This window comes from Lynx canadensis, chromosome F2, assembly GCF_007474595.2.
Source record: "Lynx canadensis isolate LIC74 chromosome F2, mLynCan4.pri.v2, whole genome shotgun sequence".
NCBI lineage: Eukaryota > Metazoa > Chordata > Mammalia > Carnivora > Felidae > Lynx > Lynx canadensis.
The window spans coordinates 35,735,378-35,763,115 of record NC_044320.2 but is presented as its reverse complement, the minus strand read 5'-3'; the positions used below and the strand labels follow the sequence as shown (position 1 = coordinate 35,763,115).

The 27,738-nt window shown below is 48.7% G+C and overlaps 2 protein-coding genes across 5 annotated transcripts in view; one reads left to right on the top strand and one right to left on the bottom strand.

The window, feature by feature from the left end:
• GRHL2 (grainyhead like transcription factor 2) overlaps positions 1 to 7,166 on the top strand; it is a 173,049-nt gene extending 165,883 nt beyond the window's left edge. For both annotated transcript variants that reach the window (XM_030303943.2, XM_030303942.2), the window contains exons 15-16: positions 1,693 to 1,757; positions 3,897 to 7,166. In XM_030303943.2, coding sequence (XP_030159803.1) covers positions 1,693 to 1,757; positions 3,897 to 4,011 — 180 coding nt within the window. In that variant the 3' untranslated portion in view covers positions 4,012 to 7,166. The remainder of the gene's footprint in view (positions 1 to 1,692; positions 1,758 to 3,896) is intronic.
• A 5,157-nt stretch (positions 7,167 to 12,323) lies between these two features.
• The window catches only part of NCALD (neurocalcin delta), a 401,347-nt gene continuing 385,932 nt past the window's right edge, over positions 12,324 to 27,738 (bottom strand). For all 3 annotated transcript variants that reach the window (XM_030303777.1, XM_030303776.1, XM_030303779.1), the window contains 2 exons: positions 18,112 to 18,217; positions 12,324 to 15,042 (listed from right to left, as the gene is read on the bottom strand). In XM_030303777.1, the coding sequence (XP_030159637.1) occupies positions 14,945 to 15,042; positions 18,112 to 18,217 (204 nt within the window). In that variant the 3' untranslated portion in view covers positions 12,324 to 14,944. The remainder of the gene's footprint in view (positions 15,043 to 18,111; positions 18,218 to 27,738) is intronic.

Below are 27,738 nucleotides of genomic sequence, written 5' to 3'. Positions count from 1 at the left end.
TCTCAGCCTTCTTTTCTGCTCCTCTGGGCTTATTCTGGGGGTGAGGAGTCCTTCCTGTGCAAGTGGAGGGGTAAGGTGGGAATGTGTGCTTGTACGTGGGATAAGCTCTTCCGGGGATCCAGAGCTGTCTGCCTGTGCCCTAGGGCTCCTCCGCCTCTTTTCAGAGCCCCTGTTCTACTGCCCAGCTGCCCCTGTCCCAGAACTCACTTATCCTAGCTGGCTGTGAGTCCCCCCCAGCCGCTGGGCTCAGAAGAGGCTGGTGGATCGGATTTGGGACAGAGAAGGCATGACAGACATTGAGGGTAGGTCTCTCCAGAAGCCATCTCCAAACTATGATTGCTTTATATTTGTAAAAGTGAATCACAATCGTTGTCAAAAGGAGGACGGGGGGAGGGCAAGCCACTACAGAATGGTACAAAGTGAAAAGTAAAAGAGTCTCGTTTCTGTCCATTCTCTCAGGGTAGCCGCTGTTAATAGATTAATAGATTGGCAGGTCCTTCACATATTTTCTATTTCCTTACATACTTATTTCTTTAAAAACATGAATAGGGGTCACACCATATATACTGTTTTGCAAGTTGTTGGCTTTTTCCCCTTCGTGTGTTAAGGACTTTATTTTTCATATAGGCTTGTCACATTTTTAAATGACTGGGTGGCTTTCGACTGTGAAGATACCAAAACATGCTTAATGAGTGCTTGTTATATTCGGTTTTCTCTATTATGAACAACGATGCTTTGAAAAGCTTTGCGTACGTCTGGGCGTATTTCCGTAGACCAAGTTACTAGCGGTGGAATATGTGGGAATATGCTTTTTAAATTTTAAGAGCTTTTCCTAAATTTCCCTCCAAAAAGCTCGAGCTTGTTATTCTCCACCTATGGAATACGAGATTTGACGTTTTTCACGCTCTAGCTGACATATTATCATATTATCATTCTTCTAGTTTCCGTGAGCCTGATAACATAAAAGTAACATCCTACTGGTTTAATTTGAAATTTTAAAGTGAGGAGTGAGGTGGTACGTTTCTTCATGCACTTACTGTCCTCTCGTGCTTTTCTCTGGGAGTTACTTCTTCACGCTGGGTTCTTCCTTTTCCCATTGACAAGAAAGTTTCATAGTATATTGTCTGTCTTCCGCTTCTTATGGAGGATTTTGCTCTACCGGTATTTGTAATTCTCTGTTGTTTGGTCAACCTTTTGACCTTGTTTCTTCAGGTTTCGTGTCTTCATTGGAATGATCTTCCCTCCTTGAAGATGACATCAATACAAAGAACTGACCCATGGTTTCTTCTTATACTTTTATGGTTTCAGCCTTCACGTGTAAATCTTTGCTCTATCTGAAATTTATTCTGATGTCAGAAGTAGAGAAGGGATCCAGCTTAACTTGTTGAATTTTTTCTATATGGCTACTTATTTAACCCAACATGGGGGCCGGGGTCCATTTTCTTTCCGGCTAATCTGAGATGATACCTTTATTGTAGATTAAATTACCACGTGGCTGAATCTTTCGTTGAATGACTCAAGGTTTAGGCACGGGAGAGCCTTGCAGCTGAGGCATATTGGGAGCTTGACTCCTGAGTGAAGGATACGGGCACCCAGGAGAATCTCCACGAGACTGAGAGCGGAGGTTTCTCTCTTGCCTCTGCTTAGCCTCCCCTTCCATGCTCATCTGCCTTTCTGTTATTGGTGTTACAGATATCTGAGAAATACGGATTGCCTGTGGAGAAGATCGCAAAGCTTTACAAGAAAAGCAAAAAAGGGTAAGAAAGAAACAACTTAAACTGACTTCCAAATCAGAGAAGTCTACATAGTCCCTTTAAAAAAAAAAAAAAAGGTGTCTGCCTTTTGTTAGTTCTGTTTCCACCTTTTATAAAAACTGTGTGTCATCCTTACAAAGGATTGCTGAGCAGCTTGCAAACGCAGTGCATTTTGAAGATCTTTAATAAGATAGGGAGGGAGGGAGACAGTGCATTGTCATGATGCCGCCTGAGATGTCCTATTGCAATGTCAGAGTGGTGGGATAGAAAGGTCTGGAAGGGGTGAGGACACTGGGGAGAGTGGCAAAGTCAGCTCTGCCAAGTGTGGAGTGTGTAAAGAATCACATGCTACTCTGGGGTTGGTTTCAGGGTGACACATGAAGAACCAGAAGCGCTCAGGGTATAGCGAATTCTTCTGAGGTGAATATTAACAAAATGATCTAAATGACCGTTGGACCTGCTTATTCTCAGCGTAAAGAACAATAACTCATTTATGAGGCGTTCAGTAGGTTCTGGGCCCCCTGCAAGTGCTTTATATACATTGCTCTGTTATTCCTCCCCACGCTACCACCCCCCAGCCTTCCTAGGGCTTCCTGCGTATGAGGGTCTAAGAGTAGAGGCTGCGGGAGCTGGATTTAGTCCCAGGAGAGCGTTTCCACCGAGTCAGCTTCTGGAGTTATTTTCCTACAGAAAATAACTTTTTCCTAAAGAAAACGGGTCTTTAAACTCTTCTCTGAGCCTCTGTCATAAAGGAGATTGATTTGCTGAGATGCTCAGGCTTTCTGAGTGAAGGGTCTCTTGGTAGAGCAGGAGTCAAATGGGAGACCTTTTCCACTGGCTCCCTGTTGGGATGCTCCCTTAACTGTATGTTACAGTTTTCCTCACAGCCCGTGCAATAGGCTGAGTGTATTCCTTTGAGGATGAGATTTGAGTGGTGTCTCAAGGTCTTACTGCCGAGCAGAAATCCTCAGTGCAGACGTACAGTCTGATGGCGATAATGTTTCACTTCCATCGAGCGCCATGTTAAGCCCTGCGCTAAAAACTTTAATCCTTACGACAACCGTCTAGAGAGGAGTTGTTTTCCTTATTTTTGCAGAAGAATAAACTGAGGCTCCTAAACTTGCCAGATGACACATAGCTGTCAAATGAGTCAGTTCTTCAATGGCAAACTGAGATCTGTCTGATTTCCAAATGAGGGAGAGACCCTGGAGGTTGTTGGTTCTCTTAAAACTAAATCCACTTGGGATAGTTGACCATAGGTCACACGTGGTGAAGGGCGAGCTTCAGAGCCAGGCAAAGCCAATTTCCGATCTAGCTCAGCCACGAACCAGCTGGATGACCTTGGGGAGCTGATTGACCTTCCCTGCACTCAATTTTCTCATTTGCAAGGTGGTGATGGTCAGGCCTACCTTCAAGACTGCTGTGAAGAGTAAACACAAGGTCTCTGAAACCCTGAAACACATTACATTCTCAGTGGGGTAGCCACAGTTCTTCATCTTCCTCTTCCTCTGACTATGGAGTACTTTTTTTTTTTTTTTTTTTTTTTTTGAGAGAGAGAGACCACAAGCAGGGGAGGAACAGAAAGAGAGAGAATCCCAAGCAGTCTCCGCCCTGTCAGCACCGAGCCCCGATGTGGGGCTCGAACTCACGAACCATGAGATCATGACCTGAGCGGAAATCAAGAGTTGGATGCTTAACTGACTGAGCCACCCAGGTGCCCCTGGAGTACTTTTTTAAAGTGTATTTTCAAGAGGCAGTATGGTTTAATGCAAACGGGGGACACATGTAGGACCCGGCTCTGTCACTAGCTTACTGTTTGATTTCCAGCTCATCTCTCTGAGCCATAGTTTTCTAATCTATAAAGCAAGAGGGTTGGGTTGAATGCCTCCGGAGACCTGTTTAATAAGGAGTCGTGAGGTTAGTTCTGACCAGTCGAGGCTTTGGGTTCTTCAGACTGGTTTCTGCGGGAAGAAAATATTATGAGGGTCTTCTTTTCCTGCCTTACCTCCTCTCTCCTCCACCCTTCCCAGCCTCCCTTGCCAAAGAATGGCTAGGGGAGCCCCCAACCTGGGTCGGCCCTTGCCCACCGCTTGCTGTTGATGGCATCTTTGTTTCTTACCCCCCCACCCTCCTCCCCGGCAGCATCTTGGTGAACATGGACGACAACATCATTGAGCACTACTCGAATGAGGACACCTTCATTCTCAACATGGAGAGCATGGTGGAAGGCTTCAAGATCACGCTCATGGAAATCTGAGCCCTGGTCTCGGTGTCCCCTCAGCAGGGGCCCTCGGTGCATTCCTCCCTGGGAGAGGTGGAAGCCCCGGCCCAGAGCCCAGAGCCCTGCCCCCCCCCACCCCCCACCCCCCCAACCGCTGTTACAGACTGTGCTGGGAGCCGGGCGAGGCACAGAGCCCCGTCCCTTATCAGTGTGTCTGGCCCATCCCCTGGCTCCTGCTGGAGCTAAATCCTGAGCCCCTCAGGAAGGCGCGCTGGGCCTGTCAGACACTTATTTATTGTCCACCTGTTTCTGGAGCCCCGGGGTCCAGGCCTGCCAGGACTCTGCAGGACACTGCTGGCCCCAGGTGAGACCGTCCAGAGCCCCCCCTCACCTTTCAAGGGAAACACAGCCAATCTGTTCACCCCGAAGAGCCCGAGAACGCCTCACCTCCGCTTGCCCTGAGCGGCTGGTCAGAACGAGCTGCCGCCCGCTGCCGCCGTCGGGCGGGGTCGGAGGTGGACACCCGCGTCCTGGTCACAAGCCTTCAGGTGTCTCTGGGGAAGGCCGTCCTGCTAAACACGTCTGGGGGTTTCCAGCGAGTGGCCGCCAGGCCTTGTACAGGAAGACATTCGGCTACCGTGTAATTAGTAACCCAGAAGGTATGCCTGGCTATTATGTACATAGTGTTTATAATATGGCAATAATATATTTTACCTGCGGTACGTGGGCATGTTTACTGCCGCTGGCCTAGGGGAGACGCGTAGCTGAGGCTCCGCTTTCTGCGAGAGGTTTGCAGGGGACGCGCCGGGACAGGGAAGCGGCCTTCGGGCTGTCCGGCGACTGCAGGGGTGCCAGCAGGCACGCCCGCCCTGTGGGCCGCCACGCTTGCCTGCCGGTGATGTGCTTTCCGGCCTCTCTCACTCTCTGAACGGTCTCGTCAGCGGGAAAGGTCGGATTGTCTGAGGCCCCAGCTCCTCCAGCTTCGGTGAGCTTTCCGGAGAGACCGCAGGGGGCTTGCGGCTGGGCCCCGTGCTGGGGCCACTGCAGAACTTGGTGATCATGAGGACCCGGCCTCTGTGCAGCGCCTGACAGTTGACAAGTGCGTCTTTCATCTCACGTGGCTCCCCCAAAAGCCCAGCTGCGGTTCTGAGAGTGATGCCAACAGCTTGGCTCCGAATTCACAGGCCGGGGGGCTGCTTCCCGTGGCCACCTCTGCTCCGGGCTGCTGGATTCGGGGGGACGGGGGGAGGGGGTGCCCCCAGAGCCTCCTGGCTCTTCCGAAGGGCAGCCCCTGGAGGAGGACTGGGAGAGAGGAGGCCTGGTCCTCCCGTACATGCTCTGGGAGACGAAGAGTAGAAAAAATGCTTCCCTAAACACTCGCGAAATCATGAACCGTCCTGGGCCGCTGTTCTCTCTGAAGGGACAGGTAGGTGGCCTGGGGGTTTGCGTTCGCCCTTGTGGGTTGAAGCACTGGCCTTCAGGTAGCCAGACACGTCCCCAGCCCCAGGTCCTGCACTAGGGCAGGTTCCATGTAAGGGCCCAGATTTATTTGTAAAGCACTTTGACGTCTCACCCAGGGAGCTCTCTCTCCAAGGGCTCCCTGCCTTGCACCCCACCTGCCCCTGACGCCCAGAGCAGGACAGAAGGGCTGCTTCCAGCCCAGCTGTTTCTCCTTGAGGCTACAGACGATTTGGATGGAACAGAGAGCGGGTGCCGCGCCGAGGAAGATGTCCGGGTGATGGTAACGGGGCACCTTTCTGTGTCTTCTGGACACGTTATCCCTTCCTGTGGTGCCAAAGGTTTGCATCCCGGATTCAGTTCTGCTCCCATCTGTTCCCTCCTCCCCCGCTCTGGCTGCCATGCCCTGGACCAGCAGCGTGGGGACCCTCCTGGGTCCTGATGAAGCTCTGTTCTGTGACGGACAGATTCAGTGTTGAAAATCTATGACGTACTCTGCACTTCGCGTGCTCTTTGCCTCAGAGGTGGATTGGAACGTGACTGGCAGACGAAACGGCAAATACTGTTGGGCTGGGGCAGAGACTCCAGAGTAGGGAAAAGATAAGATTTGGGGCGTCTGACACAAGTTACCCTACCCTTTTTTCTCTAGTCTCTTTGGGGAGATGTTTGCTGGTCTTCCCCAAGGCAGAGGATGATCAGAGACGCCTTTGCATTTGTTTCCAGTCCCTGAGCCATCACCGTGGTGACCCCCACCTACCAGAACAAAGAATGTGAGGCCAGTGCCACCGAAGGGTGGTGCAGGGAGAGCATCACCTCCCATCTGATCTGCCCCCCATCCTTCTCCTGCCCCCTCTGCATTCTCAGTGTCCGTGGTCTAGCTTGGATGTATGTCAGCAGGGCTTTGATGAGCACAATTTTCTGAGCAGAAACACTCTAGAAAGATAGGAAGACTTGCCTCTTCTCTTGTCCCTTCAATTTATTACACTTAAACAAATATGCTTCTCTGAAAAAAATCCATGTAAGATGAGGGACACGTAAAACAAGTATTTTTCTTACACATACCCACACTGCTTAGACTTAATGGGTGTCTGGAGATTGGAACCAACAGAAAAACGCAGTCAGATGTCATCTTGGACTTGGATCCTGAAAGACTAAGGCACGTCCCAGCCCAGAAACTTACGAGGCGTGAAATGAATCAAACATTTATTTTCCTTCTTATTTAAAATTAGGAAAATGCAACAGAAACAGAGGGTTTGTGCCAAATTCTGTGAACGGCCCTTTCTTAAAAACAAGCAAGGGAGATTGAAAGATGGACAATTTGCTCTCGTGTTTTAAACAAAAGAAAAAGGCAAATGTAACTTAATAGTTTTGTAAATGGGAGAAGGGGAATCTATAAACTATAAATACAGTTATTTTATTTTTTGTACATTTTTAAGAGAAAAAAATAAATATTCATAACGTCAGAGTAAATGACAGTGTCTGGTGCTTTCTGTGAGGTGGGTGTTGGGGCTTCTTTGCCTTGTTGGAAAGAAGCCGCGGTGTGGCCTTGGGAAGATTCTAGGCCCCCTTTGGACACCTTCGGGTCCTAGACTTCAACACAGCAGGCACGTCCTCTGCCTTGTGCTCCACACCATGGTTACGGGAGAAGAGGGCTGAAGAAATCAAGACGCCTTCACTGTGCCGCGATGGGCCACCAGGGTGGTTGTTCTTGGCCGGCTCCCCAAGGCAGGGAGAGTAGGTCCTGTCCACACGCTTTTACCTTCCTCACCGCCTCGCTCACGCTCATCCCCATGTAAGTTATCACAGGAACTTTCTGGCTCTTTAGTTCATTTGTACCAGCCCCTACAGAGGCTGAAACCACATGGCTAAAACTCCAGTCCCATCATGATGGTCTCTTGCCCCCAAACTCCCAGGTCACTAGGATCTGTCAGCTCAGAGGCAAACAGCCGGACTCAGGATTCCAGTGTTCGTTAGCGCTTCCTCTGCCTGCCTCCCCGCTGGGCCACCATGCTGTTCAGCCGTCATCCACGCTCAACTCCAGAGAGCCTCTGAACAAGCAGCATTTCTTTTCTTCTTTCACAGTAAGGTAAGTAATGAAGCTACGTTATTTATTCTAGAAAGCCTTAATACTTTGAAGCTTGTAGGGTTTTACAGTTCTTAGGCATCAATCAACTAAATCTGATGAAGAGACCTATGCTGATTTGTTTTTCTGTTTCCTGACAGTGAAATATACACACCCTAGATACCCGAATATATGTTTTAAGCGCAAATGTTTCTATTTATCTGGAGTCACCCGGATGCTCACAGCCTGGGAGATGTCACATGATGAGCCCTCTTGAAAATAAAGAGCAGCATACAGCTCTCGCTTTAGCTTCTCTCCAGTCTCGCCTGGAACGACCCAAAGCCACAAGATGGCGAGGCCTAAAATAATCATTGGTGGTCTTTGCAAGTCGGAGGGAGGGGGCAGCGTGAGTGAGGGATACCAGCGCTTCCGGTTCAGCTCTGAAGGGAGGATGGGAGGCCAGGGGCTTTCATCTCTTTCCCCCAAGCAGAAGTCTCATTCTCCAGAGGACCCCTTTGAATGTGATGACTTGGAGGAAGATTTCACTCGCAGCGTCTTGTCGACTCAGCATTTGTTAACTCACACGGAAAAGACACCACAAACTTCTACGGAAGAAATCTGTGTGTGCGACATCCACGCGGCAAAACCTTCAGTCAGTGGTCTGACCACAGATGACGTGAGAGAAGTCACCGGCCGATACTGTCCCTCGTAGTCCCTGGTGTCGCCTAGTCCATCGCTCCCGAGGGCACACGTCCCTGGGCTAGCTCTCCTGTGGACCAGCATTTCTACATCCTTCTGCGTTTCACACTGTCTACATACACAGCTTTCAAATCTTGGCTAAAAATTTGCCTCAAGAAAGTCTTCTCTGATGGCTGCAACCCCAGTGGCACTCCCAGCAGCCGCTAATGCCAGGACCAGAGGGCAGGGGAGAGGAGGCTGGGGGAGGAACTGAGGGAGGAGGCTTCTGGAGGGATTAGCAATGGGCCACAAGGCCTTTTTGCCATGATCCATGTTCCACGGCCTCCATGGGTGGTCAAGTGGACCCACAGGTCTGAGTAGGTCCTGTAAAGGATGTAGCTGGTCTCCACATCTGTCCTGAGGCAGTCCCTCCCTTGGCCGGTGGCAGCCAAGGTGCTGGGTGTGCCTCGCCATCCCCCCCCCCCCCCCCGCCCCATATGGAACTCTGGTCAGGTAGGTGAGGATGACCAGTTGTCAGGGCCACAGGGTCCCGTCCCGGCTCTTGCCTTTCACTCTGTGCTAATTCAGTTCGTTACTTTGCCCCATGCTAGGGACAAAGAGGCAGGTTAGATGTAGTCTGCCCTCCGAGGCAGTGATGTAGGTGCAAAGTGATAGTGGCCTGGCATCAGCACAGTAATAAGGGCTCATCCTGGGAGAGCCAGGGTTCTGTCATCACCCCAGTTCTAAGGCATAATATAACCCCTCCTACCCTGAGCTCTTGTACAAAGTAATGAAAAGTCACCAATGTGAAACTCACTTTGGGAAGGCTGCCAACTCGAGTGTCTGAGCCCATGGAACTGAGGGTCAACAGGAATGGGTAAGGGATGGTCACTGTGTCAGTTCAGGTCGTCCAAGAAGCAGAAGCCAGGATGGGATTAGACATTCAAGAGATTTATTGGGGAAACTCATGTGAAGGCTAAAGGGGTAGTGAGCAGGGAGAGATAGGGAGAGCGTGTGGACTAACCCCTGTGAAAGGAAAGAAAGGAAGGAAGGAAAGAAAGAGGGAAGAGAGAAGGGGGGAGGGAAGGAGGGAAGGACGCTTGGGTAAGATGAGCTTCAGACTGCCTCACCCAGGCCCCTGAGGAGTCCTCGAGTATAGGCCACCTGCAGGAAGAATCTGTGGGGCAGGAATGGCCCAGTTCTAACACTCCACCGTGTGCGGTCACTGGGAGCAGCCCCAGAGAATGTGGCCTCAGAGTAAATGCTAAGGTGGTTCCAAAGATTGCAGCCAGAGCCTGTCAATCAGCTAGCAGGGCTCTCAAAAGGTAAGATCTGAACAGCACCCACCCCCTCCCCCCCGCCCTGGTGACCACAGCCAACTCCTTCTAAAAGGTCTCCCATAGAGATTCACTGGGGCTCTATTCTTACAAGTAAACATTCACCGAGTGGGGTTTCTGGTCTACCAACTTAGTATGCTCTACCTTTTTTCCTCAGGGTCCTCCATCCCCACACTTCTCGGAGCTCTGCTAAAGGGGTGCACGGGTTAATATGGGGGACTCAAATTCTAGGAAACACAGTGGGGGGCCTCTGATCAGCCAGAAGCAGCAAAAGAGAAGGGGATGTTGAAAGGGCACTAAAGGCAAATGTTACCAGCTCGTTCCCTGGGTAGCAAACACCTCTCCTGCACCACTCAAGAAAGAACTTGATGTCTGCTCTGCCATGGACATAGATGTAGGTTACTCTGTGATTGTATTCAGTGTGCTGGACAAAACTTACCAGCTGAACTGTGAGCTTACTTCTTTGCTAATAACTCCTACCTCCACTCTCCCAACATACACACGCCTTCAAGACTATAGTGCCTGGTACTGTGTTGAGTCACCATTGAACACTCAGTGTCAGCTCAGTAAAGTGATTAAATACTGGTATTGGGAAGATAGAGCCTGTCCATCTGTCTGTCTACATGTGTATGATACACTGGTGGTAGCTGTTGGTATTTAATAAGTGTCGGCAGGCTGAGCTGGGCAGAATTTTGAAGTATTTTCACCATCCTCTCTAGAACTCTTAAAATGCCTTCTCTTTCCTGGAATAGTTCTGGGAAAAGAAGGCAGGAAATAAGACTCTCTGAGACTCTTGCCCCTTCTGAGCTGCCTTAGGGGGTTAGCTTCACACCATGGAATGTTCTCAGAGTAACCACTGGTTGCAACCCCAGGGATGTCTGGGACCGTGCATGGCACATTCGTACCCAGTGCAGCAAGCACCCGAGACCTAAGTCTTGGTCAGCATTCAAGTGTAGAGAAACCTGGGGTGCCTGGGGGGCTCAGTCGGTTGAGCGTCTGACTCTTGATGTCGGCTCAGGTCATGATCTCAGGGTCATGGGATCGAGCCCCAGTCCTGGTCCACACTAAGCATGGAGCCTGCTTGGGATTCTCTCTCTCTCTCCCTCTGCCCCTCCCCCCTCCCCAAATAAACATTTAAAAAACAACAAATGTAGAGAACCCTGTTTGACATTAATGTACCATTGATTACACCCTTGGCCTGAACATCTTTTCACAACGCAACAAACCTATTTTAGGCAGATTTGGCTGATTCTCTGCTGCCTTGGGAAATACAAGGCTCGAGGTTCTTTTTCTTGTTTTTCTTGCAGCCGAAGAGCCACCTCAAAAAACAAGAGTGCTGAGCATACTCAAGCCAAGAGAGGCACGTGTGAAGTATCGACATTTCTTCCAGAGACAGTTCTCGGGATCTCTCTCCCGTACTTAGAGAACTCTCAGATGACTCCTCAATGGGCATGCCCCCTCCGTGCCTGGACTAGGCTGTGAGGGCATCCAGTTGAGCTGGGGTATTAGGACAATGCCCTGAAAACAGGAGCCTTAGTCTTGGAAACTTGCTGGAAATTGCCAGGTTGGCTCCAGCAGGTGCAGGAGTGCAGGTTCCTGATCTGTTGGGCAGCTGCCAGCCACCTCTCCATCGGTGCCATGAGCAACAGGCTCAAAACTCGAGAGTATCGTGACCCTTGCTAGTCCGTAGGGACAGACGGTGAAGACAGAACCCCTGCAGGCCAACTCCATTCCCACAGGAGGTCTGGATGGCCCAGGAGGCACCTACTGTAGCTGACAGTCCCTTTTTTCCAGGTTAATGGCCTTCTGTGCTGGGGGCAGGGCCAAAGACAACGACAAAACACACACACCCTGATCCGAACCGCATGGACGGTGTGGGATCTGCATCACGTCATCTTTTCTACGGACTCTTCTCCAGACTGAAAAGGTTAGAGGGCAGAGAAGAGGAGGTCAATCTGTCACTGTAGAGGAAGTTGCCTTCCATTGCACTTAACGTTTGGACTAGAGTTTGCAGCTCCAGTTGTGAGGAAGGAGAGGCGGTGAGAAGAAAGTGAGGGCCGAGAAATAAGTGAGTGGGGAGAAGTAAGGAAGCCCACGGGCAGACCCAGGATGCTTTCGGACAGGGCTTTGGGCTCGGCACCTCCCCGTTCCCCTCTCACAAACCCTGGCTCCCGTGTCTCTAGGGCAGGAGCCACGCCCGGTGGGGGGAGGTGGGTATCAGCACCTGGACCCTCACTCAGGCATATTGACCTGGGGCAGCATGGTCAATGAGGCACAAAACCCTTATGTCCCAAACAATCAAGTGCTTGAATGCCAAGCTAGTGAGACACAAGGTCAACTGATATGGGGGCCTCTCCACATGATGGGATCTATGAATATATATAGATGATCCTTGAACAACATGGGTTCGAACTACATGGGTCTGCATATATGCAGATTTATAATACTGTAAATGTATTTTCTCTTCCTGTGACTTTCTTACATTTTCTTCTCTAGCTTGCTTTACTGTAAGAATACAGTGTATAACATATATACAAAATAGGTGTTAATTGACTATGTTATCAGTAAGGCTTCTGGTCAACAGGCTATTAGTAGTTATGTTTTGGGGAGTCAAAAGTTATGTGTGGATTTTTGACTGCATAGGGGTCTGTACCCGTAACCCCCCCCCCCATTGTCCAAGGATCAACTGTAGATTATTAAATCCATTTGTGGAAAGTGCCCCCTGGGACATAGAGATGGGATGGGACAGCACCCTCCACATCCCTTCCCCACCCTCAACAAGGGTATGAACGGATACTCGGCCACTCTGTATCATCCTTCAAGTCATAAGCCACTTTATTCCAGTCCCTTGAAATCACAGACTGCCTTGATTTTAGACAGAACAGACCATTTCCAGAGGTCCCTCAACACAGCAATGACAATAAACAGCCCAGCAAAGGAGTGACATAAACTTTTAGGCATTCAACCTTCTGGGTGCTGCAGAGTCCCTTGGCCAAATTTAAGTGCATTGCATTGGACATACAAAGCCCTTCCTGGAAAGGAATAGAAGAGAAAAACAACCATCGAGAAAATACAGACAGGGTCAATGGCAGGCCAGGACGAGGACTATTTCTGTGCATCTCAGGCATGTCGGTGTTCGTCAGCCATGCATCTGGCTCTGTTTTCTCTCCTAAGCAGCTGGAGCCCCTCTCCCCTCCTCACTACAGCTCTCAGTTCTAGGGAACTGGATGAGTCTGGCTCAACAAGATGTCCTGACCGAAGGCAGAGCCCAGGCGGACTTGCCCAAATATTAACTGACTCCCCACCCTCTTTGGAGAACTGAAAGGGAGGAATTTGGTCTTCAGTCCACAGCAGGAAGGGCTTTCCTTCCCAACCCCAGGGTGGGGGAAGGATGCACCTCCTGAACACGACCAGCAGAGGTGCTGGGTCCCTCACCCCCCTCTGCTCTCCGCCTCTTAGGGTAATCCCCTGGTTTTCAGACCCAGATCTTACCACTCGGCCCAAGGAGGAATTCGGCAAGTCTCAGGGCTGACCGACTGGGAGGAGCTGACACTTAGAGGAAGATAAAGATTATTTTACCAAGTCTAGGCCTCCAAATTTCATTCTGCAAAGTTGGTTCATTTTGGCCAACCATACAAATTCAGATTTTTGCTACCAGTTAAAATGGACTCAAGTAACACAGAGGAATCTAGAGTTAGAATGGACTCAACATCATCTTCCTCATGGTTATTTCTGTCTTTCTGTGGGTCATGATCTTCAGGAAGTAGCTTCAGTGCAGACCCACCAAGGACCTCTCGGCCTCCTCCTGGGGCAGGGTCTACCATCTACATCCTTGAGGGTTTGGACTTCCCCATGCCTACTGCTTGGGAAAATATGACGGACTTACCTGTGATCAGCAATTTTTACTCTTAACTTTCAATTCCAATTAGTGTGCGTGAGATCGCCAGACCAAACAGCGACGCAAATTTGCACTGTCACCTCTCAAAATAGAAATCTGCATTCAAAGAACATGGTGATGGAAAATACTTTGGGATTCCCCATAGCAGGCCCTGAATATCACAGACGCACTGGCCCATGCCTTCTTCATGATGAGTCAGCCGGCTGCCCGACCTCTGGTTGTTTGAAGGGCCACTGGGAGCATGAAAAGGTCAGTATTCCAGATACAGCTCCCTAATCATACATGTGGCTTAAACCACTGGGAAGTTCCAAGAATTTATGGTATATATATTTTTTTCAGGTCTAAGGAATATTGATCTATTCAGAAGAGCACCACACTTCCAATCTAATACCACTGAGCTGCTGGGCTGAGTGAGCTAACCATCACCTCACATCTCTCACAAATATTAACCTTCTGGTGGCTCCCAAGGACGTGTCCCACTTAAACCTACCCTAGTCTATTCTCCAGGCACAACCACTCTGGAAATGCATTCGAAATTAAGGTTGGGTCCTAGTCATGGTGACTTGGTACTTCTCTGGAATATATAAAATATACCTGTTGATTGGTGCATTTGTGCAAAGACAGATATGACTTTAAAACAAGACATAGACATTCATTATAGTTGGCTTACTTCACATTAAGCTACTAAAAACAGTCTTCTGTAATAAGATTGTATTAGTGCTCACTAAACATGCATTTCATTTAAACAAGGCAAAACACTTAATTTGGTCTGCAATACCCAATAGTTTATGTACAGCAGTCTTTTGTCTTAATCACAATAGGCAACAAGATGGGTCTGGTTTTGTTATATAAGTTACCATTTGTGTTTAATTTCCAAAGAAACTCAGCTCAGCTAGTGTAAACGCCGTGAGAAAACAGCTGAGCCATCATTTTCCTCTTCTCTATGAATTTGCCTTGACACATTCACAGCTTAGACACTACAACAGCCTGCTGGGGAAGAGGGTGGAGTGGACGCCTCCACGTCCCTTCTATAGCCTGGCCCCAGAGGGTTCCTTGTCCTTGCGGAACCCAGCACGTGGCACCATCACCCCGAGGGCACGTGCGACTCCAGACCCGGGTGGGGAGTTTTGTTTTTCCAACAAGCCCCTGGAAGCTTGCGATTGAATCACTGGACCGAATTGTTTTCCCTTCTCTTGCCTCCCCGAGTCTTCGGTTTCAGAACAGAGACATTGGAATCAGAAGAAAAATGACAATAATAATAGCGATGGAAAAATCATAGAACAACGAACACCACAAGGTCTGTGCAAGACAGCACTGTCCATGCTCGGCCACAAGCGATTGGGGCTCCGGGCATTCCCACAACAAAGGAAGCTGAAGGCGTCACGGAGGAAGGTGCATCTGACCTCACGGGGGGGGGGGGGGCAGCATCACCATCAATATTGTTTGGCAAAAAAAAAAAAAAAAAAAAGACAAACTTGTTAAAAAGGAAGATCGAAAGGGAACACAAGCAGCTCTACGATCCGTAGGGCGCGGGGCTCAGAACTGGCCGGCACTGCTGGGGTCACACTGCAGGAGACGCACTATGGACGGGTCGCTCTTCGCCCCTCGGATGAATTCCTCCAGGGACAGTTTTCCTAGAAAGCAAGAGGACAGGTGAGCGGCGGCTTGTGGCAGCTGCAGGGCCTTACGGTCATCCCACTGCATCTTGGTGGCGGCGACCACTCACCTTCTCCCCTGCGGTCGCACCCTCCGCCCTTCCCGCCTGAGACCCATGGGGCAGGGCGCGGCTCATCACCGCAAAGCTAGCACCTAGCACGGCACCCTGCTTCCTGGGAGCCCATCGCTGACCTGGTGGCAGGTGGCCCTGACAGGACCCCTGCCCTCATAGCTCTTCCAGCTCCAGGCTCCCAGGAGGGGGTGGGAGGTTCTCATTCGATATTTGTGAACAGTTATCTGGCCTTTGTAGTAGTAGTATTATTATTATTATTATTATTATTATCATTTTAGAGGGAGAGAGAGAATCCCAAGCAGGCTCAGCACTGTCAGCACAGAGCCCCTGATGCTTAATGGACTGAGCTACCCAGGCACCCCTGGCCTTTGCATTTTTAGGAGAATGAGCTGTGCTCTGTCAGCACCAAAGCCGTCACGGGGTTCCCACAGTTCCCAGAGCCTGCTGGCCTCCTTCGGGTACACTTAGGTCTGCTGCAAGAATCCCTCTGCTTGCATGTGAGCAGAGGGGCCCTCACAGACATCTGGGGGGAGGACCTTCTTTTGGACAACATGGGAGGAGGCTGCCCCTCCATCCAAAGTAAGGAGAATAAAGGGGTGTTCACACGAGGCAGACGGATGCCCCGCCGGGTCCTTTGGGTCAAACAACAGGCTAGAGGAGGGACACCTGGCCTCCTCGATCCCATTCCTATCTGTGTGTCCCTTTTCTTTCTGAGTAAGCTGGAATATATGTTGAATTCCCTTCTGTCATACTGTTGTGGGGGGTGGGGGCAGCACAAAGCTTCTCCACCATTGCTGATGCTTCCAGAAGGGTCCCTTCTTGGGAAGAGCTGCTGGGCCTGCTCTTGATAGGAGCTCCCACAAGGGACCTGCTCCCCCTGCCCCCGAGGACAGCCCATGCCCACTGGGGCTTCCTGTTGCTGTGGGTCTTGTCCGAATGCCCTCAGGCTCTCACACTAGGCTCTACCCGCCCCCCCCCCCCAACAAAATCCATCCTCAAGGATTGTCTCTTACTTCTCCACTCATTCCAGACCCAGACAGAAAGGATACTGCCTACGGAAGCCTTCACCACCCCATACTCAGAGACATCAACAAATATGTCTTTCCCTTCATCACAACCCACTCCCCCAGCACCTAGTTCTCATTTAACCAAATCTACTTTAGCTATGAGGAGGAGAAAGGTGGGCTTTTATGCATCTATTTATTTTTAATATAGAGCAGGCTGCCTCTAGGCTTTGTGTCCTGCCCCTGCTCTAACCGTGGTTAAAATGGTGAAGACTTGTTAGGTTTGAAAGGCTGGCGTGAGCAAAGGCAGAGGGCAATGGCCACTTGAACACTTGAGGATCTCCAAAGGTAAGCCCTGGGAACCTTGGACCGGAAGCAGCGGGGAACACCCAACATTTCACCTCTATGTCTGGGTCTCTTGGATTAACTCCCCATGTGCTTCTGAGTAGACTCCAGGGCTACGTTGCCTGTGTGTCCTGACTTTTCCAGTCTGAGGCCTGGGGCTCCACGCAAAGAGCCTCCACCAAGAAGAATCTCACAGTGGGGAGACTGTAGGTGAAGCCTCTGCTCCAGGCTCCCACCCCCTCCCCACTTTTGCCCCTTAGGAAAGCACCGGGCTTTTAGCAGCGGGATGTGTTCCGCGAGTGCTGCCCCAGTCAGGACCCCGTGACACCATTATAGCGAGCCTCTAACTCCCTGCCTATGAGCAGCGCACACGAAAGTTTTGTCCTCCAGCACCTGCACCTTCGCTCATCCTATAGCTCTCTTCCTGCCAGGGGGCTGGGCCCTAGAGCAGGACACAAACCCACCTGTGCTCCCCTGGAGCACCAGCAAAACGTGCAGTTGAAAATCAGCAAGTTCATTAACTGTCAAACAATCCCATTTGTTTTGTCTTCGCAAAACAATCTATCTGCGGTGAATTAAGGTGCATAAGGGGAAATCGGATGTGATAGCACCTCTGTGCAGGAAGCAAAGCAAACAGATTGGTCCGCACCCTGCAAAGCCAGATTCTCAGGCAGCTGGTGCCCCCGAGGTGCGTGGAGTAGAAAGAGAGGCTCCCTGTACTACAAAGCCTCCTGTCATTCTGTCCACCAGCACCATTTGGGGGATACAAGAGCGTTCGCACGTCACGGACAAGATTTGCTGGGGACGCCCAGGGAATCAGGGGAGCTGGTAATAATAGCAAGTGTTACCCTGCCTGACGCGTGGGTTTCTTACGTACCAGACTCAGCGCTCAGCGCTTTAAATTCAGGTGTCCCATCTAAATAGGGTGGCCAGATTTGGCAGATAAAATACAGGATGCCCAGTTAAACACTGAATTTCAAATAAACAAGAATTCTTCTCATATAAGTATGTCCCATATATTTCACAGGGCATACTTCTAGAAAGAAAATCATTTGTTTATCCAAAATTCAGAGTTGATTAGGCCTCCTATAACTTATCTGGCAACCCAATATCTAAAACCCACTGTCCTTGAGTTTGAAATCTACTCTTCCTTTTCACTTGGGATTGTTCTGATTCCTCTTGTTGGGTCTGAATTGTGGATGGCACCCTCAGGGTGGAAACTGCTGGCCACCTCCCTCCCCTCCTCCCCTTCCCCACTTCGACTGGGGAAGACCAGACTCCAGGAAACCAACCCCTTAGGGCATGCGCAGAAGAGCCCAACCACACCCCCTGGGCAGGCTGGGGTGAAAGGCCAGGGTCTGAGTGGAGTAGCACCAAGTCCCTCTCTGCTTTCTGATTAGCTGGCCTGCAGGGATCCAGCCTGCTGTGGTTTAGGCCTGTTCCCACCTCGGTCCTTCTCTGTCCTGTACTACCAGGGAGCATGCGGGATGAGCCAGTTTCACAAAGAGCTGAAACCACGTCTTTGCGGCCAATATCTTGCCCTCGGGTGGCATTGCCCTGCCTGGGTGGCCCCAGCCCCTCCAGCAGTCCCCACTGAGCAGAGCAAAGCAGCCTTGGCCTCCTACCATCTCTGTTGGTGTCCATCTGGCGGAAGATCTTTTCTGTCCTTTTCTCTGGGGTTGACTCGTCTTCAGGCATTTTCATTACGGAGGAAACCATCTTATAGATCGCCTGGGGACAGAAACAACGTATAAGCCAGAAACATAACAGCCTTATTATTAAACCTCCCAAATGTAGGGGTGAATGGGACATCCTCCATTAGCCCAGGGAGCTAGTCCCATTCCTGCCGATCTGTTGTAGAAAACCGATGTGCAGTGACTACCGAGAGATGCCTGGCCAGCAGAACTTGCTTGCTCCAGCAGTGAGAACCTGGCAGGAAGACCCACTAGACCCCTGTGTCTCAGACTTTCTTGTGCATATGAATCCCCTGGGGATCTTGTGAAAATGCAGAATCTGATTGATCAGGGCGGGGTGGGGGTAATGGGGGCCTGGGATTCTGCACTTTTTTTAAAATTTTTTTTTAATGTTTATTTTTGAGAGAGAGAGAGAGAGACAGAGTGTAAGCAGGGGAGGGGCAGAGAGAGAGGGCGACACAGAATCCTAAGCAGGATCCAGGCTCTGAGCTGTCAGCACAGAGCCTACCCAACACGGGGCTGGAACTCACAAAGGGCAAGACCATGGCCTGAGCCTAAGTCAACACTTAACTGGATGAACCACCCAGGTGCCCCTGGGATTCTGCATTTCTAACAAGCTCCCGTGTGATGCTGCTGTTGCTATCCTGAGAACACCACTTCTAAAAGCAAGGCTGTGGATAACAGTCCTCAGGTCAGAAAGACAGGTGGGTCTCTCCACCTTGGTCCCTCAAGCATAATAAACCCATGATGGCCTGCAAATGTCCGCGCATGTCTTCTCCCAGGCAGACATTACTAATCCATCCCAATCCTCTCCCCCTCCCCCTGCCCCCATATGTGGCAATCACCTCACATTCCTTTCCAGCAAGCTCCCGGGCATCCCCAAGATGGAGGCAAGCTGCCATCCAAGCTTTGTATTCAATAATTTAGCAGCTCAAGGCTTAAGATAAATTGGGTAAATCTGATGAGCAACAGAGGGTTTGACTGAGTTTCGTATGCAATACTGAAGCTGTCTCCCCCACCCTGGTGGAGCCCGTGTGGTACTCAGTAAAGGCTTGGAATGTGGCAGTTGTCAAATGTAGATTTGATTTGGAAATAATGTAAAGTCACTGTTTTTATCCCCAGGCCATGACTTTGCTAATCAGATTCACTCTGGGTACTTTAGTCTGGGGAAGCAGTTTTAGAAAAAGTAGATTTTGCAGGAGGGTGGGCACAAAAAAATCTGGAAAGTTCTGGAGCTTCAGATGCCATGGGATAGTTGGAGGGAGGGGAGAAAGGAAGCCAGCTGAGAGAAAGTAGTTTTCCAATGAGAAATGTGTGAGAGAAAAAAAATTGATACTAAAGGCTCAGCTTAACTTGCTTTACAGTCTTTTTTAGGATAAACTCTGCCTCATTCTGGAGAAAAAGGCGGCGAATGTTCTAATCCCAATCAATAAATGAGGAATGAAAAACTGACTCACCCAGGGTTCACCCTTGGGCGGATTCCACACCATAGGGATCCCTCAGGCCAGGTTCCCTGAGTCTGTCTGAAACCCCCCCAAAGCCCTTGCTCAACTCCAGGGTGGCCTCCACAGTGATTCTGCCTGGGAGAAAAGTCAAGTTCAGAGTTACAGTTCTGTCTCAGATCGTGGGTGTCACTGGGGTAAACTTGGCCATAGTCAGCTCCCTCAGGAAACGTTCATGGAAGTGTGCAGTGAAGGCATGAAACAAACCACACTCTGTCTTCCTCCTGGACCCCTGCTTGCTGTCCACTCTAGCCCGGGTCTACACCGCCATCTGTGCTGGGCCTAGAGTGCCAAATGCCAAGCCCCTGGGGACACCTGACTCCTGGAGGGAACTAGAAAAGCCCATAAAGATAGAGTTCTTTTTACAAACAGGAAGACAGGTGCTCAGAGTTCCTGGACCAGGTGAACATGTGGTAACAGCAGCAGAGAGCAGAAGTCCTCTCCAGAGCTCGACAACCTGCCCAACACCCACCTTGCTTTCCTGGACCAGTAGCAGCTCTGTTCTGCTCTTCCCTTATCTCAGTGCTCACCTGGCCCTCTCCCTCTCCCAAAAATCCTACTCATGTGTTAAGGGCAGGTTGAAATGTTACCCTCCTCCAGGAAGTCTTCCAGGGCCTTCCTTCTATGTGTAATTTCCCTTCCTCTGTGCTAGCAAATGGCTCTATTGAAAGCCTCTCTTGGATCATTCCATCCCATTTACTTGAACTGTAGTTACCAACAACATTCTCCTCTTAGACGGGATGGTGGCAGTCTGATCTGGCTATTGAACCCCTGACAGTTCCCAACACAGGGCTTTGCACAGACTCGGGCTCATAAGTTTGAAGGATTCATTCAGGAATAACTGTCCCCAGCCCCCCATCGCCTCCTCTCAGGCTCCTCCTCTACTCTCAATGTTCTATTCTGCTTCTCGTTATAAAGTTCCCCTTTCTCCTCTTGTTATGCTTTTCTCAGCTTCCCATTCTCTTTTCTTCCTCCCTTTCTTTATATAATTAAACATATTCGTGTGAAACCCCTTAAAGATTCTGTTGGGGAGGGAGACTTTCCTCTGCCCTTCAAAAGCCCTCTAATTGGACTAAGACTCAAGCTGACAAGAGACAAGCAGGAGGAAATCAAATTTAATATTGTGCACATGGGGAATCCACACAGATACCAAAGATTCCAAAGACCGTCGAAATGAGGCATGTATGTCATCCTGAACTAAGGAGAAGGGGACAGGAGTCTGGGACTTCAAAGGGAAAAATTGTAATTCACAGGAAAATGAAAAGGAGTAAATGTTTGGTAAACAAATGTGTCCTGGGGACACTTGGAAACCATGGGACGTAGAGGACTTTGATCAAACAGGCCTTGCTAGGTTCCTTCCTGTCTACCACACCTAGATCATACCATAATGTAGCTCTTTGTGGTGACAGCTCTCTTTCTGGAGCGGGTCCTCTACCTAAATTCTTTTTAGACAGTTGTGGGGGAGGCAAAGAGCTTTCCTTGAATCTGCTCAGTTTCAAATGCTCATTTAAAAAACTCAAAATAATCTTCATGCCTAAGTGGCCCATCTTGGGCACCGTGCCCTTGGTCCCCACAATTTTTCAGTCTATCAAAAGCTACAGGCTCTCCGCTCAGGAACCAGGCACACATGCTCGTGGATCTCCACTCACTGTTACAGACAGCTTCAGGGGCTCATGGATTCAGGAGCCCGTCCACGGACTCCAGGTGGGAAAACCCCTGATCTCAATTTACCCCCTCTCCTTTTGTCATTCATCCATTCACTCAGTCATTCCCCAACTATTTGTCGATCAGCTATCACATACCAGGCCTATCTACCCCATCCTTGCCCTCAAAGGTTTACTGTTAAATAAGGCAGACTGACATTATTTAAACAATCAAAGAAATGAATGTAAAACATTTGTTGAGGAAAGTGCTACAAAGGAGGGTGCATGGTCTGATGAGATGTTGTAACGGGGGAACACTCCTTGCCGGGAGGATGAGGGCAGTCTTCCCCGAGGAGTGAGGAAAGCAAAAAGATGAAGTGGACAGCTTACAGAGAAAAGGGACAGAGGAAACAGGTGCATAGACACCCAGGTAGGAAGAATGGCAAGAAGGCTGAGGGAGTGTGGGGGATATGGTACAAGATGTGGCTCTGGAGCAGCTCAGGACAGACCACTGGGGCCCCGATCAGATGAGGGTATTTGTATTTCTCCAATAAGCAACCAAAAGAGAGAAGCGATATTAAATTTGATTCTATTTGCACCTACTCCCCAAATCCATCCCTACTCCCTTACTTGCAGGCAATGGTCGTCAGAGAATTTAAAAACGGTCATTAATAATTTACTCATCACTTATTGAGTGTCTACTACGTGCTAGGTGGTGGCAGTCAACTATCAACATGACCGATATGGTCTTTCTTATTGTGTATCTCACCAGTCCTCTGGTAGAAGGCTAGGGAGACACCATATTGGTGACCCAAAGCACCATTTAGATGGGTGCAGTGATTCCAGTGATGTCTTACTGTTACAAAAGCCTTTACTTACACTACCTCTGGTTCCCATGATGGTGAGTAAACTCACTGGTCGGGAGCATTCCTTGGAACTCCCAGCCTCTAAGAGCTGGGGCTCATGAAATTCTTCTCCTTCCTGGAATTCTGATGGGAAGTCAACTGTGCAATAATCCAGAGATTATTCCCTTAATACTCTTGGTTGAACAAACGAAAGATCAAATGAACAGATGCATTTGTGTTAGAAAACGAGGTTCCCACACTCAACAGAAGGTCTTTAAGAGATTTAGCCTTTTGCTATTAGGCCAAAGGAGTGGGGTTGGAACAGAGAAATAAAGATGGGTTAATATAAAAACCAAAATCCAAATCAAAACAAAGCAATGAAGAAAGTCAGGATGCCCTTACCTCAGTATATTTGCAAACAGGACTTCTGGAATTGGGCAAGAGGCACAATTTCTGAGCATATTGTAAAGTTGAGGAGGAAGTGAGGGCTCCTTCGAGAGGCTCACATTCCAGACAGCTCTTTCATGGCCCTAGGTTAGAATTTTTTTTTTTTTTTTAATGTGCATCAACTCACAGACTGGGGTTAGTGGATTATTCACAAAACCAGGTCTCTGATGTGTGTGGCACCAGAGCAGTGAGCAAAGAGCTGAGGTGACAAGTCCCTGTGGTCCCAAGAGTGAGTAAGTAGATGGCGACCAGGCAAAACCACATTTGGGAAATCGTCTGTCCCCTTCCCACGGCATCAATAACCCAGAGCTGATTGCATTAGAACTTCAGAATCTAGGACTCCACAGCACAGGGAGAAAAGACACAATGCCAGACAGCAATCTGAAACAAATCATGTCTTTTATTAGCTCTACTACCCCCCCTCCCCAAATTTAATGGGATTAAACCATGAAGAGGCCAGGCTACTTTCCTGCTTATTTTTAGCAATGTCAATGAGAGGCCCAGCAGGGACATCCTGTTTTTAATTAAACTTGAAGAGCCTTATTCTCAAATCTGGGTAAACACAGAGCTATGGGTTGCCCAAGAGCCCAGCTCTGGCTCTGCCCCTATATAGGCTTGGGACAGTTTTCTGCCCTGCAGCCCGGGGTCTCACCAGCTTCCTTGTGCCCTATATTTTTCTTCCTTTTTTCCTCTGAATGAACCACTTCTTGGAATTCTGGAAAATTAGGAGTCACGTCTGCACTGATAAAAGTTGTAGGATTAACGGAGGGCAGGCACAGTGCCAAGAGTCAAACTTGACCTTCTCTCTCTAAAGGAAACCAGACCGTCTTTTTTCACCAGATGGAGGGTCTTCTAACAGGACATCCAAGGCCGAGTGACAACTGACCAAGGGCAGAAGTTAAACGGTACAGGGTGGGGGGTTGCTTTGAGATTCTAGATAAAGAACAGCACCCCACTTAGAAGAATATTGCACATCGGGAAATGAGGGTGGAGAGAGGCCGTGAGGATCTTTCTTAGAAACACTTTTGAAATAGGATCGAAGTCTGTGTGTCTGGAATGGTGTCAGTGGTTTCTTGTTCAGAGTGAGAAGAACACCTGAAGTCAGTAACTTCCCTAATGTTCTATGCAGGTGCTGTAGGTACCTTCACAGGGAGAGGGTGAAGGGAGAAGACCCTGTCCCTTTTCCACCAAAGCCGCTCCATTCCTATTTTAGGTTCCATGTAAGATTTTACTTGAAAAAAGCAAACTCATTGCCCTCAAAATCCTGTGTGTGTGTGTGTGTGTGTGTGCGCACGCGCGCACACATGCACATGTGAATAGCCCTGCCATCCACCCTGTGGTGCAAAGACATCTTTGGTACCTCTCTGCCATCTATCTCCATTTCTAGGACCCAGTGAATCTGTCTCCTTAGTATTTTCTTAAATCTATCATTCTTCCTGTCACTGTCCTCTTTTAAGTCAGCAGTGATACCCATCATTCTTCGATATGGGCAATTAATATTTGTTTTCAATCTTACATTAAGTGCAACGCAAAAGCAGCTTCAAAGAGCCCTATCCGAAGAGGCCTTTTATGGTCCCTAACAGACATTCCAGAGCTGTTGTATTCTAGGCCTCCATGTTTGGGGGGTTGGGGGGCAATGATGAGTTTGATTCGGGAATACTGACCTTCAAGTGCCAGTGCAACATCTCGGTGGAGATGTTTACTAAGATTTGGACGTAACAAAGCTGGAGATCTGGAAGTAATCAGTTGTTTCCTGCATAAATTGGGGCTAATAAGGTTGGCATGAAGATTCAATGAGATCATGCACGTGCACGGAGTTGAACAGTATCTTGCAAAACTTCATGTCTACCCAGAGCCTGGTAAGGTGACCTTATTTGAAAATAGGGTCTTTGACAATGTAATCAGGTAAAATAAGATCATGCTGGATTTGGACGGGCCCTAATCGATCCAGCAATTCAAAGGAAGGAAAGTTGGACACGGACACACAGGAAGAATGTCATGTGATGATGGAGGCAGAAGCTGGAGTGATGCAGCTGTGAGCCAAGAAGTGCCAAGTGTTACCAGTCACCACCGATGCTAAGAGGCGTGAAACAGATTACCCTCCCTGCTGGAGTTCCCAGAAGGAACCAACCTTGTCCCTACCTTGATTTTGGACTCTGGCCTCCAGAACCCTGAGAGAATACATTCCTGTGGTTCTACGCTTCCCAGTTTATGACAATTTGTTATGGCAACCCTAGGAAACTACCACAGCATGGAAAGCACTCATCATTATGCTCAACCCACCGCAAACACTGATGAGAGGAGACTTCTTGGAGGGAATGACAGGAAATAAGGGCTGTAGCTGGAACTCTGAGAGTATCCATGTTCAGGGAGCCGAAGAACGAAGAACAGTCCACAAAGGACATTGGAAGGGAAGAGCCAGAGAGGGCTGCCTCACTCACATTGCCAGATGGCATACTGGATGCTAAGAGTTAAACTCTTGTCATAAGATTAATCCCCTAATAAGAAAGGGATAAACCAAACACAACTGGTAAGCGTGAAGATTAGTCCTGAGAGGAAGCCACTAGCCGAAGCAATTGCTTTAGAACTTCCTCCAGGAAAGAAATCGAAGGTGCACGCCAGGGTCATATCCGTGGTCCACATTCATAACTGAGAATTAGGTGAGGGTGTGGACCTGAATTCCCAGGTACCGTATCAAAATAGATTAGAAGCTCTTGTCTCACCCCTCACTCTTTTTCCCCCAGAATCAAAAGGGCACAGTGTTTTAGGTCTCCAGGAATATATTAAAATTGACCTAGTGTCTATGACACCAATTTAGAACGATGATCGGGAGGAAAAATGCAAGGTGCCACTCAGGAAGTGGCTCTTAACGTAAAGAAGGTTTCCCGGTCCTGACCTTGGTCCTCTGTGGCACAAATACTCACAAGCTGGTTGTGCGAAAGGTCAGTTGGTGATCTTGCAACCAGCTGGGACTAATCTGTGCATTCGTGTGGTGCTCCTGGAGGGCAAACCTGTGCCCCGTCCCCCTGATTGGGAGTCTCTCTCTCTCTGCCCCTCCCCCGCTCATTCTCGAGCTCTCTCTCTCTCAAAATAAATAAACATTTAAAAAGAAAAAAATTCCAATACTGCTAAAAGAAACAAAAATGTATCTTCTGTGATGAGCTGCCAATATACTCCCAACCTCCTTCCTTCAGGTCTCATTCATTCAAAAGGTATAAAAAGGTAGACTAAGGGTGTCCTGAAGTTCATTTGCCTTCATCAAAAATGCCAATTAACCCTGAATCATAACTAGGAGGAAGGGTCTGATTCCAAGACAGCATACTCTCCCTGGGAGTGCTGTGGTCCCATTGATGGATCCTCCAATTCAGTGTTCTCTTACCCCCAATGTCGAAGCCATCATTAACATCCAAGTAATAAATATGCTAATTAGAGCACTTTCAACCTGGTCTTCAAAGTAAGTTCCCTGAGGACTTTTAGGGATAATATTATGTCAGCCTGTGTATTCCTCTCCGAAAGTCTCCTGTGTATTTCCTTTTCGAAAGTCTCTAACTTGAACTTAAGGACAAATCCAGCCAGGTCTTCCCCAAAGACTCCCAATGCGTGAAGTATGCCTGTGGGCTCAGGTCAACCACTTTGGGCTTGGGGGATCCCTAGTGCCAACCACATTCTCTCCTGGAAAGCTGATCTTTCTTTTACCTGAGTCCTGTGAGCAACAGAGTAGCCCAGAAGTTTTAGTTATTCTCAGATGGCCTAGTGTTTGGTAGAAAAGATAACAGGTGAAGAAGGTCAGGAACTCCTAAAGTCACCTGAACAAAAATATCTCTTCTGTGAGATCCACCAATTGAAGGTGTGGGGTTACCTCCCTCTTCTTTGTCAACATACTTTTTATTACTAGGTAAAACTTAACTTAAAACTTAATAGGAGATTCTATCTATTACCTAGTCCTTTAGGAAATGACCTTCCTTTATTTAGGAGGCAAACATCCTGTCCTAGCTCTGGAAACTGTGTTAGGATAATGGTAGCCAACATTTATTGAGTGATACCCTATGACAGGCACCGATCTATGTGCTTTGCTTGCAATGACTGTCTGACCTTAGCAATTACCCATGAGGCAGGTGTTATGATTAGTTCCAGTTCACAAATCACGAAAACAATGCACAGGAAGGTTAAGTAACTTGCCCAAGGAAGAAAAAGGAAAAGGGAGATTAAAAAAGAAGAGAGGCAAAGTGATATTGACCTGTTTTACACAAGACACCCATTCTTTTTTTTTAAGTTTTCTTTTTTAAGTAGTCACTACACCCAACGTGGGGCTTGAACTCACAATACCCAAGATCAAGAGTCGCATGCTTTACCAAATAGGCCAGCCAAGAGAAAGACACCCATTCTCACGTGCCAATCCTTCCCTTGGCTCCTGCTCTATCTTTGTTTTGGATATGGGCGATCCCTTTTTGTCTCAGCCTATGATTTTCATGTAGTTATAAAGGTAATGCAATGCAGCTTATATACGCCTAACCAATGACAGTCCTGTAGTTAAAAACTTGTTCTTTCAAGGGTCCCAGTTACTTCCTGAGAACAGAAGGGGGCTAATTTAACTCTATGTTTTTTCTACATTCTCTCCCTGGGAGTGCTGTGGTCCCATTGATGGATCCTCAAATTCAGTGCTCTCTTACCCCCAACATCCCAGGGAAGGTCCAGGCATTCATGGCCAAATCAGCAATGTCACTCTTTGGCTCACTCGGCCCCTTCCTCGGCCCCTGTGCTGTGAAGGGTGTAGGTGTGCAGACCTATCTCCACCTGGGCTGATGCACAGACAGGAAGCCTTCTCCCTGCTCTTGTAGCGGAGGGCTGACCCTAGCTCCCACCCAGAGGAGAGGCTCTGCTGTAAAATGGGGAAAAGTCAGAGCTGTGGTCTGGCTCATGACTCCCGAGAGGCAGTTTTGATGCAATAAAACACTGGGCCTAAATCATGTTCCTAAATTTGTCACTTAAAAAAAAATAAGCATGTGAATGTAAAAATGTTCAAGACTCTAAAAATAAATCTGTGTATGTTTTTCATCCAGATGTTGATATAGCACAAAATTATTTTTTTAAAAAAGGAAAATATCTGCATTTTAGTATATG